General features: G+C 39.2%; 1 protein-coding gene across 1 annotated transcript in view; it reads left to right on the top strand.

Annotated features, from left to right (window-relative positions):
- FBN1 (fibrillin 1) overlaps positions 1 to 13,561 on the top strand; it is a 228,476-nt gene that overhangs the window by 176,190 nt on the left and 38,725 nt on the right. The window contains exons 40-44 of the mRNA XM_012649439.1: positions 1,001 to 1,123; positions 1,785 to 1,943; positions 4,664 to 4,735; positions 8,136 to 8,261; positions 11,136 to 11,258. Of these exons, the coding sequence (XP_012504893.1) occupies positions 1,001 to 1,123; positions 1,785 to 1,943; positions 4,664 to 4,735; positions 8,136 to 8,261; positions 11,136 to 11,258 (603 nt within the window). The remainder of the gene's footprint in view (positions 1 to 1,000; positions 1,124 to 1,784; positions 1,944 to 4,663; positions 4,736 to 8,135; positions 8,262 to 11,135; positions 11,259 to 13,561) is intronic.

The raw sequence follows: 13,561 nt of genomic DNA, 5'->3' as shown, positions 1-13,561 counted from the left end.
AACATGAACATAGGTAAATATGTCACACATGCAGCAGCTTGCACTAATGTTACTGAAATGATGTCATTTCCAATAAAACCTAAATCTCCCTCTTTCTTTCCCTGAGGAAAGTAAAGTTTTATTATGCTGGGCCATAGGCCCATTTATGCCTACAAAAGAGTTTTCCGTGCTCTTCAGAAAAGCCATTTTTTATTAGAGTAGCACAGGTCCCATTTCAGTAAGTTCTGGGCTTCTCCTCTTACTCTGCACCACTTATCATCTGTACTAATGCATTTAAATGAGGTTCTCTTGGAAGGCAGCCCTTTGCCATTATGATATAGGTGGTGGCTGCTGTTCATCCTGTTTTACTGGATGGAGTATAATAAAGGTAGAGAACTTTGACAACTTTTAGGTTTCAGAGCACTTGGGCCATGGACCAAGGTGAGAGAGGTGGTTTTCATCTATATACAGGAATCACACATCTAGTTAGGGAAGAGACTTCCTTGTATTCCACATAAGAAACATTCCCCTGGCTCTCCAAAAGGCTTACTAGGTCACCTAGACAATGATAACCTCATTGAGTATTTGTTGAGCATCACAGTATATATGACCCGGCTTTAAGACCCATGGAGTAAACAAAGATTAGAATCAACCCCTTTGCTTGAAAATGGGGTTTTCATGCTCCCTTACCGATACAGATTCACAAAGCCAGTTGTCGATGGCTTCAGGATACATTATATCCTTCCATGGATCTTGTGAACACAGGAAATAACGTAATTGTCTTTCTGAAAGATATTTGAAAATTTTAATTCCTTTTCTAAGACCTTCTTTCCTAAAAACGTACACATTTGCACAGAGACACAACACTGATGAACTAAATACCTATTTTTTCTCATCTGGATTTCAAAGCGCCCTGTGGATTTTCTCCTCTGTTGTCAACATTTACATTGACACTGAGTACCAGGCTATTCCAAAGAGTGAAGTTTTCATATTAACATACAGCTTTCTCTTTGGATTATAGATGTGAATGAATGTGAGACTCCTGGAATCTGTGGTCCAGGGACATGTTACAACACTGTTGGCAACTACACCTGTATTTGTCCTCCAGACTACATGCAAGTGAATGGCGGAAATAATTGCATGGGTAAGTCCTAGCTTTTCTCAGTCATGCATGTTTGGTTCTCATCTGCAAAGAGGAAAAGAGCTTCTAAGTCCAGCAATTAGTCCTTAGTGTTATGTTACTCATCATCAGGCCGAGTGCTGCCACCCTGTCACTGTCTTGGTAAGAGCCTCCTCCCCTGTAAACCATAAGCTTGGCATTTTTTCACCACCTCATGTGGGTGGTTGGGAGTTTTCTTTAAAATGTAATGTTGGAAAATCCCAAACGACAGTTTAATAGTACTTCTTTTGTTTGACTTTTGGGTGTATCTTTATACAATTACATTTACAGCACTGACCTACAGTATTAAAACATCATGAGTCGGAAATGAGAAACTTACTGCCAAATAGCAGTGGAGAATTGTTACTAGGAGACCGGGCAGAGAATCATTTAAAGTTTATTAATGCTACAGCTACATAATGACTTAGTTCTGTGGCACAAAATTCCAGAGGATACATTTCCTAAAGTCCTTTCACTTGTAGCAGCATAGGTAGCTAGAAAGTTGCGTAAGAGCGGGTTTTTTTCTGCCCTTACCCAAGTCAAGTTGTAATATTAATACAATTCAAAAAAACCTTTCTCTTTGAGTACCCCTTAGAAATCTGTTGTGATTTCCTACGCGGTATCACCAATCCCTTTTCTCTTTTAGATATGAGAAGAAGTTTGTGCTACAGAAACTACTATGCTGACAACCAGACTTGCGATGGAGAACTGTTGTTCAATATGACCAAGAAGATGTGCTGTTGCTCTTACAACATTGGCCGGGCCTGGAATAAGCCCTGTGAACAGTGTCCCATCCCAAGTACAGGTGAGTTTTAGTTTTACCATTACCAAAAATTTAGGTCGATAAGTTACCCGTGAATTGTTGGGGGAAATCAGTCTTAGCAAAGGAAGAAAAGTGTATATTGTTTATCTTCATAAGAAAAAAATGGCTCACAAAGGCAAATATTTAAATTCACAGTTGATCGTGGGCCCTCCAGCTGGAAATTGAGTCACAGAATGTGCTCATTTATACCCTAATACATAACCAGGCTTGTACACTCAACATATCATAAAAACATAAACTATAAACATTGTTATCATTGTTGGGTTCTCCATTTAACTAAAAGACTAGAAACATCAGGCAAACCAGTGTGACAAATAGGTGAACCATAATTCCTATTGTTTTTACTTATTTAAAACTAGTCTTTTTCCAAAAAAGATTAAAGGCAGCCTATGAAGATGTGAATGTAAAATAAGAAATAAGCATAAGGCAAATGGCAAACAAGAGTAAGAAAGAGCAACAAGCAAGGGTAATACACAAAATCTAAGCCAGGAATTCCTACACATTTGCCAGAGATAAACAATAACTTAAGCTCTAAACTTCCGAGCAGCTCACATGAAAAAGGAGACACGATCAAGTAGAAAATTCTCAATAACCATAAAGCATACTCAACACTAAAGGAAAGTACAACTTTTCTTGATATTGAGACCTGAGAGAAGTTTCTTCTTATATTCTCATAGAGAAAAAAACTATATCATGTTATTTGTCTAAAAAAAGTCTAAATTATATCCTTTTTGAGCAAATGAAGAGTTTTTCACAGTGTTCTTATATCATACAGTGTGTGTATGTATATATCATACATATTATGATGGCATCATTTTCCAGTGTTATGATCTGCATTAAATGAAATTTTCATGCAAGATATTAATTGAGGTATTCTGTACGGGAAATCCTACCCCTTTCCCATTAAGCCTATTGTTTGGCATTACTTGACAGTGCATGTAATTATTTTTTAGTAAAATATACCATTCCGTCCATTGTTTACTCCAGAAATAATGTAATAACCGCTGCTTAGAATTATGATTTACCTCTACCCTGCAAAATGTTTCTAGACCAGGATTTGGCAAACCACAGCCTATGAGCCAAATCCAGCCCACCTCCTATTTTTGAATAGCTTGTAAGCTAAGAATGACTTTACATTTTAAATGATTGGAAAAAAATCAGAAAAATACTATTTCATGGTATGAAAGTTACATGAACTTCAAATTTTGGTGCTTGTAAATAAAATTTTATTATAACACAGACACACGAATTTATTTACATATTGTCTATGACTGCTTTCATGGCAGAGTTTAATAGTTTTGACAGAGACTATACCACCTGCAAAGCCTAAAATATTTACCCTCTGGCCCTTTAAGAAAAAAATTACTGATGCCTGGTCTGGAACAATGGTCTTTAAAACTTTTGATCATACATACTGATTGGTAAAAAATCTGGGGGTTATACACACTTGGTGTGTGTGTTTACATGTAAAAGTGTATGTGTATATGTCTGTATGTATATGTATATAATTTGTTTTCAATTATATTGAAAAATGCTTTTATTATATTTTTGAACTGTTCTAATATAAAATATACATGAAAGTAACTCTTTTAAAGATTGGGTTTTCCAGAGAGATGGATAGAAGTCCTAGTATTTTCTTTTTTCTCCTAATGAATCATTGCACACTCCTCAGGGGAACCACTTTGGACACCCTTGGTATAGGCTAACATTTATTTTGAGAAATGACTGCCTGAGTTTTAAAAATCTATATGTTCTTACATAAAATGCAAGATTTCTTCTTTATGTTGAACACTCACCAAATCCAGTCATGGATTATCTTTAGCTATGAGATCTGCACATATTTTAGAAGCATCTGTAATTTCTCTGGATGACCAATGTCAGCTGTTGTTACACTTGTTGAAAGTGGACACTCATCTCATGGTTTAAGGAAATAAAGCACGAGGAGAATAACATTCTATATTTTGATTAAAATACTTCCAGAAATTTTTTACTAATTTTCACTAGGTGTGACCAATAAGGCAATGACCATCTTAAGCTTAGATTGATACCATATCACACCTGTTATAGTCATGATCTGGACTTACAGAATCTCAGAGTTAGAAGGGACCCCACCAAGAGCATTTAGTTCATCCTTTATTAGCCATCAAGTTTAATGAATTTGGTCAACAGAGAGAGACAGAGAGACTATGAGAGAGCTATACCAAATGAAATCCAGCTCCAAAAAGTGAAGAAATGGTGAAAGTTGGTTGGTTTACCCAAGTTAGTCATTGATAGATCTGATGTCAAGAACTTGGCTAGATTTGCTGTGGTCTCCCCCAATCTACTGAGGAAATGCCTTTTGTAAGGATTCATCAAACCTTAGATCTCTTAATGCGGAGTAAAGAGAGGCACTCTTGCCAGTCTGTGAGTTCAGAGCTGAGCAATATCCACATCGAAACCCAAACTCCTACAGGCAAGCTCGTATGAGCGAGTGGCATGTGATGTGGAGACCTCTACTTTTCCCTCGTTGTCATGTCAACATGAGGCCATTTTTCCTTTGATGTTTGTCTTACAGACGAGGTTACATAGATAGGAATTTTCAGATTTACTTTTTATTTTAAATTATTCAAAATACAAACAGATACCTTTCAAGAATGCTCACAAAGTAATTATTGCTCTTTGCTGATCCCATCCACCCCGACACCTCTGTTTAATCCTTGCAGATGAATTTGCTACACTCTGCGGAAGCCAAAGGCCAGGGTTCGTCATCGACATTTACACCGGTTTGCCCGTTGGTGAGTTATGACTGTGTTGTTGGAACTTTTTGTTTTTTGCCTTTGTGTTAGGAAAAGGCGTACACACCATTATTTTCTTCATTTGCTTTTTTTTTTTTTTTTGTCTTAGAAGAAAAATTTGTTAAACAATGCCTTTAGCTTTATGGAGACAACTGATTCTTTTTTGAAGCAAACTGTGCAAACGCCCTGGGTAGCTCCACCTAATTGGCAGCAGCATTTGTTGCTCATGATTAAGGAGACTGGAAAGCTTTTCCCAAAATTACAATCAAACTTAGTTAAACCAACCCTGGGCATCAACAAAGGGAGAGATTCTGGGAGCATGGCCAGCTGACATGCGATTTCGCACTCCTTCCTTCTGACGAGGGCAAGTTTAATATGACTTTTCACACCAATCCTTTTGTGTAAGTTGTTCACATAAAGCCCTTTTTTTATCTCACGTGGAATCTCCTCAGGTCATCTGCTTTGGGAATTTCAGATGTGACATAAAAATTTTTTCAATCTGAGGCCCTGTCTGGTAACTGAAACAGAGACCATGACAGTGGCAGAGATGCTTGTGCAAGATTCAGAAATATCTCACAGCATCCAGCCAACATAGGCAATGCCCTTGTGGTTTAAAACCAAGTAACATAAAAGTAGATGGAAAACTATCACATTCTCAGAGTTCTTCCCCAGTGTGATTTATATGCATCCTTAGATGCCCTCTTCCGTCTGAGCAGTTGCGTCTAGTAGCAAACATCACCACTTGCTTTGTTCCACCTTCTTCTTAATAAGTAAACTGAAATCCACATCAGCCTTTCCAATGACCTTGTTTAAGAAAACAAGAGTCTGGTCCAGCAATCAGCCTGGCTCCCTTAGTGCCAAATCCATATGGCTCCACAGTCTAGTCAACGTCCAAAGAAACTTCATGGTTTGGAAAGAAAAACTGCTAAATGACATTGGCATGAAACACCTGGCCCTAGCTGCTTTGTTTTTCCCCTTCCCAAAACAGATCTTTTAGTCTTCCTAGAATCTGTGATCGGAAGATAAGTGGTCTGTAGTAGTAATGGTTCTCCATGGACGGACCAGGCATGTACCCCAGCAAAGCTGCCCTCCAAGGTTGGCAGTAAGCAAGGACTCAAAACAGCAGGAGCATCATCCACTAGTAGAGCTGGAAAGGCCTCAAACATTATCTAGTCCAAATGCCTTGCTTCATTTAAGGAGACAGAGGCCCAAAGAGGGGAAGGGACTCACCCAAGGCCACCTAGCTAATTAATAACAGAGCTGGGACCAGAACCCAGTCCTGACTCATAGCTTACTTTGCCTCTAGCTCTTGAAAAGTGAAAATCTGATATTTAGCAATATATTGTTGTTACCAAATTCCACCATAACAAAATATTTAGATGATTGAACATTTTGTTTTATTTAAGCTTTATACTCTTCTTTTGGAAGATCTTAAGATTGTTGGCGTGTAGAGTCCATTTGTATAGTGTTAAAACTATAGCAGGTTTATTAATCTTGTCTTAAAATATAAACTTCTCCAAGTTGAAGTTCAAATAAAATCCAGACAAGAAAAAAATAATAATTTTTAGTATATCCTTTTGCTATTTTGTATACCTAACAATGGGTGGAAATTTGACTCAACCTGTTTTGTTAAACTTGATAATAATACATCATTTATATTTAAAACAAATAAATGTGAATATAATATTTCTGGTTTTAACCCACACTGAACAAGTGACATCTGAATTGGTTTTTTGTTTGCTGGTGATACACAGTTGTGATGTTACATCACATGGCTTTTTAACAACATGAATGAAAAGGTGTGAAAAACCTAAAAACATAACTGCCTGCATTCAAAATGGCAATGTACATTTTGAGATTCTGAGCTGTTTTTTTTCGCCATGAAACAGATCAATTTGCCTTCAAACAAAATCAAGCCCTTTTAAAAAAATAAATCCATGATCTGTCAGATTTCTCCTTTAAATCAAGTTGGTTTAAGAATGTGGTTCTTCTAAAATTTCAGTAGTTCTTGTAGGCTCCACTCCAGTCTATGACCATTTTCTTACAACGTATGCAAGCAAAATGTGTCCCCTGTAATAAGTAAACAAAGTATCTCAACAATAGCAGCAGAAACCTACCAAATTGGGAAGACTTGTGATTGTAGATCAAGGCTTTACATACCCTCCCAGCAGAGGTGTTTTGTCAAACTCTGCCGAGGGGCTAATGGAGGGACCCCTCTGGCGTAACAAGCAAGTTGATAACAGTTTTGTGAAGACTGTGTTAGGGTGATGTGGGAAAACATAAGGGAGCTAGGATTGCCTGTTAGCAGAGTGCTAGCATCAAGCCCTGGCTCTGCCACTTGCTGCCTGGTTGGTCTTGGCACATTACGTCCTCTGCCTTAGCCTCAGTTGCATCATCTGTGCAGTGAGGATAGTCACAGTACCTAGACCATTTCATAGGGTGGCTGTGATAACTCAGTGAATAAATACTGGTTGAATGCTTGAGAAATGTCCCAGGCATGTGTAAGTGAGATACTATTAATACTATCACCATTATTATTACTATTACTTCCATTATACTAGAGGACACTTAAATGGTCAGGAGTTCAGAGTCGGTCAGACAGAGATGGGCCACGCCAGGCTGGTGAGAAGGCCTGCCCAAAGTCTCCCTTCACAACTGGCTGGCCCTGCATAAGCAGCCTGGCTCCTGGCTCTGCTCTCACTCTGACTTTGGTCCTGTTACAATCCTCACCAACCCACTGCCAGAGACTGGTTCTTAACAGATTTGAATTGAGCACTTACTGTCTGTCATGTGGAGTTCTAAGGACCAGTGACACAGTGGTGGGGTAGCCAGGATAGCCCCCGCCATAGGAAGCACATGGTCTACTATGACAGTCCTTTGTCATGCTGACCTCGTCTTCACAGCCAGCCCCGGCCCAGTTTACATTCCCACATCTGACTTACCTCCTTTCTAAAGCCATAGGAAGGAATTTGAAAGATCAGAGTTCTCTGTGACCATGGGCTCCTCCTCTGTTCTTCACCAGCACACCTTTCCATTTTCACTAAATACCACTGCACACTTGGGGTGGAGAGGCTGTTTACTCTTGGCGACACTTTTATTCTACTCATCTGATGTATCCACAGTGCCCAGTGGCTACAAAGATGGCTCCTACCTGTACAAAGTTGACATTCTGAAACAAAACCAAAAACACAGATTCTAAATCCAGGTAGACTTGTGAATCTGGAAAGTGGTTATCTCAGTTCGCTATTCATTGACGTCCCCTCTTCCCCTCACCACCACCCTAGCACGTGCGCACATGCCTACACACACACACACACACACACAAAAGCACCTTCCTGTCTTACCCTGCATGAGGATTATATGCTATATTGTCACTCATGAGTGGCCACTCTCTTTCTAGATATTGATGAATGCCGAGAGATCCCAGGGGTCTGTGAAAATGGAGTGTGTATCAACATGGTTGGCAGCTTCCGATGTGAATGTCCAGTGGGATTCTTCTATAATGACAAGTTGTTGGTTTGTGAAGGTAAGTGATGTTGTGACTTTGTCACACCCAGAAATAAGCCAACTGATGTGCTGCTTTACCACACTTGGCAAATTTCACAACACTGACATTTCAGATAGGCATCAAGCTCTAGAAATAGTGAAGGGCATGGACCAACACAAAATTTCATTTTAAAAAAATACACTAACTCCCAGTGGAAAAACCAGGATGTGCATTCCCCAGCCCCTTTCCCCCAACACACAATGTGTTAGATTTCCCAGCTGATATGAAAAAGCTTTGAATTCCTGGGTGTGTCAAATAGATCGCCTTTGTTTCACATTGCTTAAAAGTGAACGTGAGTGGACAGTCATCTTTAGTTGACTCTCAAAGTCAGCGTTCTCTTCCAAACGGAGACTTTGCTACTCCCAAGTGAAAACAAGGTTAATGCAAATATTCTAAATGCATGAGAGAATTCCAAATGGCAAGAACAGCAAATTTGATTTTATATGAAGAATGTTGGCATGCATGCAAATGGTACTTTTTTCATTTTCAAATTACCTCTGTTGCCATGTATATGTACTGTGATTCTGAGCATTCTTTATAGCACTTCATATTTTTTCCTACATCTGGGAAAGATAGTGTTCTTTTACATTTTAGTAAAAGGGACATTACTGGTTATTAAATATACCATGTGCCCTAGGATAGCTGGAATAATTTTCTACTTAATACTTAAACTTAGGGCCTGTAGCAGAGTTTTTGCTCATGTTAGAAAAGGTTATTACCTCTTATAGCATGTATTATAGTACATATGTCAATATTTTAACGTTAAGAAAACCCTTTTTTTAATAAACTGGAGACAACCAGTTTATACCACAAGTAAAGTTACTGTCCTAACCACGTACATGTTAACTTCTCCCCAGGATTTCGGTTACTGTGGCCAAGTGGGCACATGTCCCTTACCCTGCCTGTTGTGTGGGTTAGTGGGAGTGGGGTGATAGCCAGTCAGAGCCTTCCTAAGGAGACAGTCAATTCAGACCTTGGCCCCAGTCCCTGGGTGTTGGGAAGCCATCTAGGATCAGGTACCTGGAAAGGAAGCATGGGTGTGGAGAGGAGAAAGAAACCCACAGCAGATGATCATATAGTGCTAGAGTTGGCTGCCTTCCTCAGGGCCACACCCCTCCACTCTCATACATGCCTCGGGATGCCTGCCATCTTCTCATGCCAGTTCCCCTTCTTTTCCATTCAGAGATCCCTTTGATGATTACTTTACCCAGGTACCTCTTTGCCACTTAGATTTGCTGAAGCATTAGCCCTTGGCCAGAACCCATGGCAAGACCACCCATGACCACCACGTCAGCCTAGGTCTTACTGTATCCATGAGATTGAGAACATGCAGCTGCATCAATGCAAGATAATTTGCTGTCAGGGTGGTAGTCAGTGGATATCGAGATAACTAAGTGCTCTAATTTTCACTTTCTGTTACACAGAATATCCATCTTCAGGGTGAGTGTTTAATCCAGGATCATTGCTTTCCAGCACACTCTTAGCTCTCAGAATCAGAAAAAGAAGGTGGATTTAATATATGTCTCAGCAACACTGGAACTGGAATGGATTCCAGAAGAGGTTTAGGGAGCCTGCATACATCTGCTCTCCCCAAGCGTGCACATTATCAGCTGTCACGTCACAGAAATGCTTGTCCTTGTTACCATTTGGTTTTTCTAGTGGCACAATCTACCTCCTGTGTTTCTATACACCCTTAATTCAGAGCAGAGCAGACCCAGCGAGTGAGGTGGTGCCAGGTCCATTGTAACCCCAGGCATGCCGCACCAGAATCTGCTTTTTAACAGGATCCCAAGTGATTTTTGTGGACATTAAGGTTTGAGACACTCCACTCTACAGATCTTACAGCTTTCCAGACAAAAGCAATCTTATTCAATCATAAACTTGTGGGGCTTTTAGTAAATACAAGGTATACCCATATCAAGTCCTGATTGTAACAGCCAAATTGCATAACATTTTTTTAGATGTGAACATCATTACAGTCCTTATGTGGTCATAAATCAAGTACTTGCATTTTTAAATAATATTACTGAAGTGGAAAATATAGATGATGGCTTTTCAGTCTTCCGTTCTCTTTTTGTTTAAGAAAAACAGACTTTATTTCCTAGTGCAATTTTAGATTCACAGCAAAATTGAGAGGAAGGTATAGAAATCTCATATACTCCCTACCCTCACACACATAGCCTCCCCTATTATCAACAACCCCTGCGCTAGAGTGGTACATTTGTTACAATTGATGAACTTGCATTGACACATCATTATCACCCAAAGTCCATAGTTTACATTAGGGTTCAGTCTTGGTGTTGTACATTCTATGGGTTTGGACGAATTTACAATGACATGTATCTACCATTATAGTATCATAGAGTATTTTCACTGCCCTACAAATCCTCTGTGCTCTACCTATTCATATTTATTCCCCTCCCCCAACTCCTGGCAACCACTGATCTTTTTACCGTCTCCATAGTTTTGCCTGTTCCAGGCTGCCATGTAGTTGGAATCATACGATATGTAGCCTTTTCATATTGGCTTCTTTCACTTAGTAATATGCATTTAAGTTTCCTCCATGGCTTGATATCTCATTTTCATGGCTTAATAGCTCATTTCTTCTTAACACTAAATAGTATTCCATTGTTTGGATGTGCCATGGCTTATTTATCTATTCACCTGCTGAAGGACATCTTGGTTGCTTCTAAATTCTGGCAATTATGAATTAAGCTGCTGCAGACATTTGTGTTATCTTTTCAATAGAACGGATCAAAATAAGAAAATATAAATCTGTTTTCATGTGAGAGACTTTGTTGACTGGACATGAGATCCTGTTCTCCTTCGAATTAAATTCTCTTCTGCTTGTAGATATTGATGAGTGTCAGAACGGCCCGGTGTGCCAGCGCAATGCCGAATGCATCAACACCGCGGGCAGCTACCGCTGCGACTGTAAGCCCGGCTACCGCTTCACCTCCACGGGACAGTGCAATGGTATGTAGTGCCCCACTGGGCAGGTGTGCCTACCCAAGAGGTCATCTTCATCAAGTTCGGATGCCTAGATTTCTTTTGAGACAGTTAGGTTGAAGAATACATGAGTTAAGGTTTAGATTGATGAGCTATAGTAACTAAATTGGAAAAAAGGGAAATTGTTAAAATGCCTAAACACTTAGCTTTTTTCTCTCTTTATAGATGAGATGTTTGCAAAAGAAGAACTAAATCACTTACATAAATAGATTTCATGTTTGCCTATCTGTTGCCCTGCCTGCAAACACCTACCCCTGCACACATACACACATATACAAGTGTATATCCACACACACTCTCTCCCCTAATCAGTATTCAGGACCAAATAGGTTTTTTCCTTCCACAGAATCCTTCTTAGGCAGATGAGGTTTTCACTGTCTTGGCCACATACCCCAAATCTAGACAATGAAGCTCTTCTGATCTGGGTCAGATCAACCTGCATATACTGAACAAATAAAACCAGCATTATCACTTTTCTTCCCAGATGAAAGATCACTCACTGGAGACAGCAAACATTAACAGCCTTTCATTAGCTATAAGTTACCTACTGTAAATGAGAAACTGTGTCCCCAAGAGGTTAGATTTTTTTGTTGTTGTCTGCTTTTATCAGGGATGTGGTAGAAATAAGAAGGATGGGTGTGTTATGAGCTTAAACTGATGGTACAGTTAGTTATTCAGTATCTGATGGTATCTTGTAGCCAGTGGTATGAAAATCATCCCAGAAGCAGTATTATACCTGAAAATGATTTTCTTATAAGTTTTTAAGTAATTGTAAATCATCATATAGTTAGCAAAGAGGTCAGGAGGAATATGTTATTTTGCTTAGGGTTTATTTCACAGTGAGTTTCCTGGATATTTTGTCATTTGTGAATGAAACAACACAGGGGAACATGGTCAGATTTTCCTTGGATTTCCTTGCCTACCAATGATTAAGTGGTAGGAAGTGCGCTGCTCTCTGTAGGGTATTTTGCATTGTTTTATGAGACCTTGGTGGGAAGAGGGTGTAATAGCAGAACAAAAAAATCACATTGAGAATCAAGACTTGTTTTGTTGAGCTTAAAGAAACATGTGCAAGTATTTAGTATTTTGTCAACAGAGCTGTTATCCATGTATTAAAAATACAGGACAGGAAAAGTAGGGACGTCTCTGATATGAACCACAATACCCTAGTGAAACTTGGCATTGATATCACTTCCCTGCATTTTGCCCATAATTTATATTTCTTTAGAACTGGGTGAAATAATTCCAGTCAAAATAAAGAATTGCTGATAATATAGAATGTGTCATTCCACACCGTTTCACACTCAGGTAAGAGGTAGGACAGAGCTATTTATAGATCAAGACAAGACATCCAGCTGTAGTCTGCTGGAGCTTAAGCCCTTTCATGTTTTTTGTAGAACACTAACATACATAAAATGCATCTGGCCTTACCAGCAGTTAAGTGTTGTGAGTGAGCGTTGTTTGTAGCCAAAAGCTCAATTTCCCCTGTTCATTGAAATCTTCAGAAGAAAGGGAATGTACTTGAGTTTTGCAACTTTTCAGTCTCCAGGGTTAAAGACTTCATCCTGGAAATGTCTTCATTTACGTATCACTTTTAAAATCTTTTAAAATATCTTTAAATACTATCCTATACTTGGCATTTTTCAGGCATGTTGCAAAGTACTCCTCTCAGCCTGCGTTTAAAATGAAAAGAACTGAAACTTTCTATCATAAGATTTTTATTTGAATTCGTAGATACATCATTTCAAACCTCAAATCACAGCTGACCACAGCACCCACGTTGTTGCCGAGAGGTCTGAGAGAACAATTAGATATCTAAGCTCAGGATGTTAGTTTGACCTCAGCAGCTGGATAAGTCAAAGCAAATGCAGCCCCCTTCTGAAACATCTTGCCCAGATAAAGGGAAGAGACTCTTTCTTCCCAACGATCCTCTCGTGGTCTCCTCTCTCTCTGCTGGCTGGGTTTTTTCCCCCAGTAGCCTATTCAGACCTAATCTAACCTCAGGTGGAATCTCCTGGGAGTTCAAATCCTGGTACTTATAGCAACCTAGTTTTCTGATCTCAGGACAAAGTGAGAACTTCACAACTAAGTTCTCTAGAATTGTAACTTTCTGTTTTACCAATAGAACCTCAAAGTACTCCATATTTCATTTTTCTTTTTTTTTTTTTAAGCCATCATGAAATAGGATGGTAGAGGAAAGAAAATTCCTAGTTAAGGATTCCTTTCTAAGAAGATCCTTAATGCTCTCTGTTTCCTTGTGGGACCCAGAC

Source organism: Propithecus coquereli, unplaced genomic scaffold (assembly GCF_000956105.1).
Source record: "Propithecus coquereli isolate 6110/MARCELLA unplaced genomic scaffold, Pcoq_1.0 Scaffold3, whole genome shotgun sequence".
Classification (NCBI taxonomy): Eukaryota; Metazoa; Chordata; class Mammalia; order Primates; family Indriidae; genus Propithecus; species Propithecus coquereli.
Note: the sequence above shows the minus strand (reverse complement) of the source record. Positions and strands in the feature narration are given on the sequence as shown.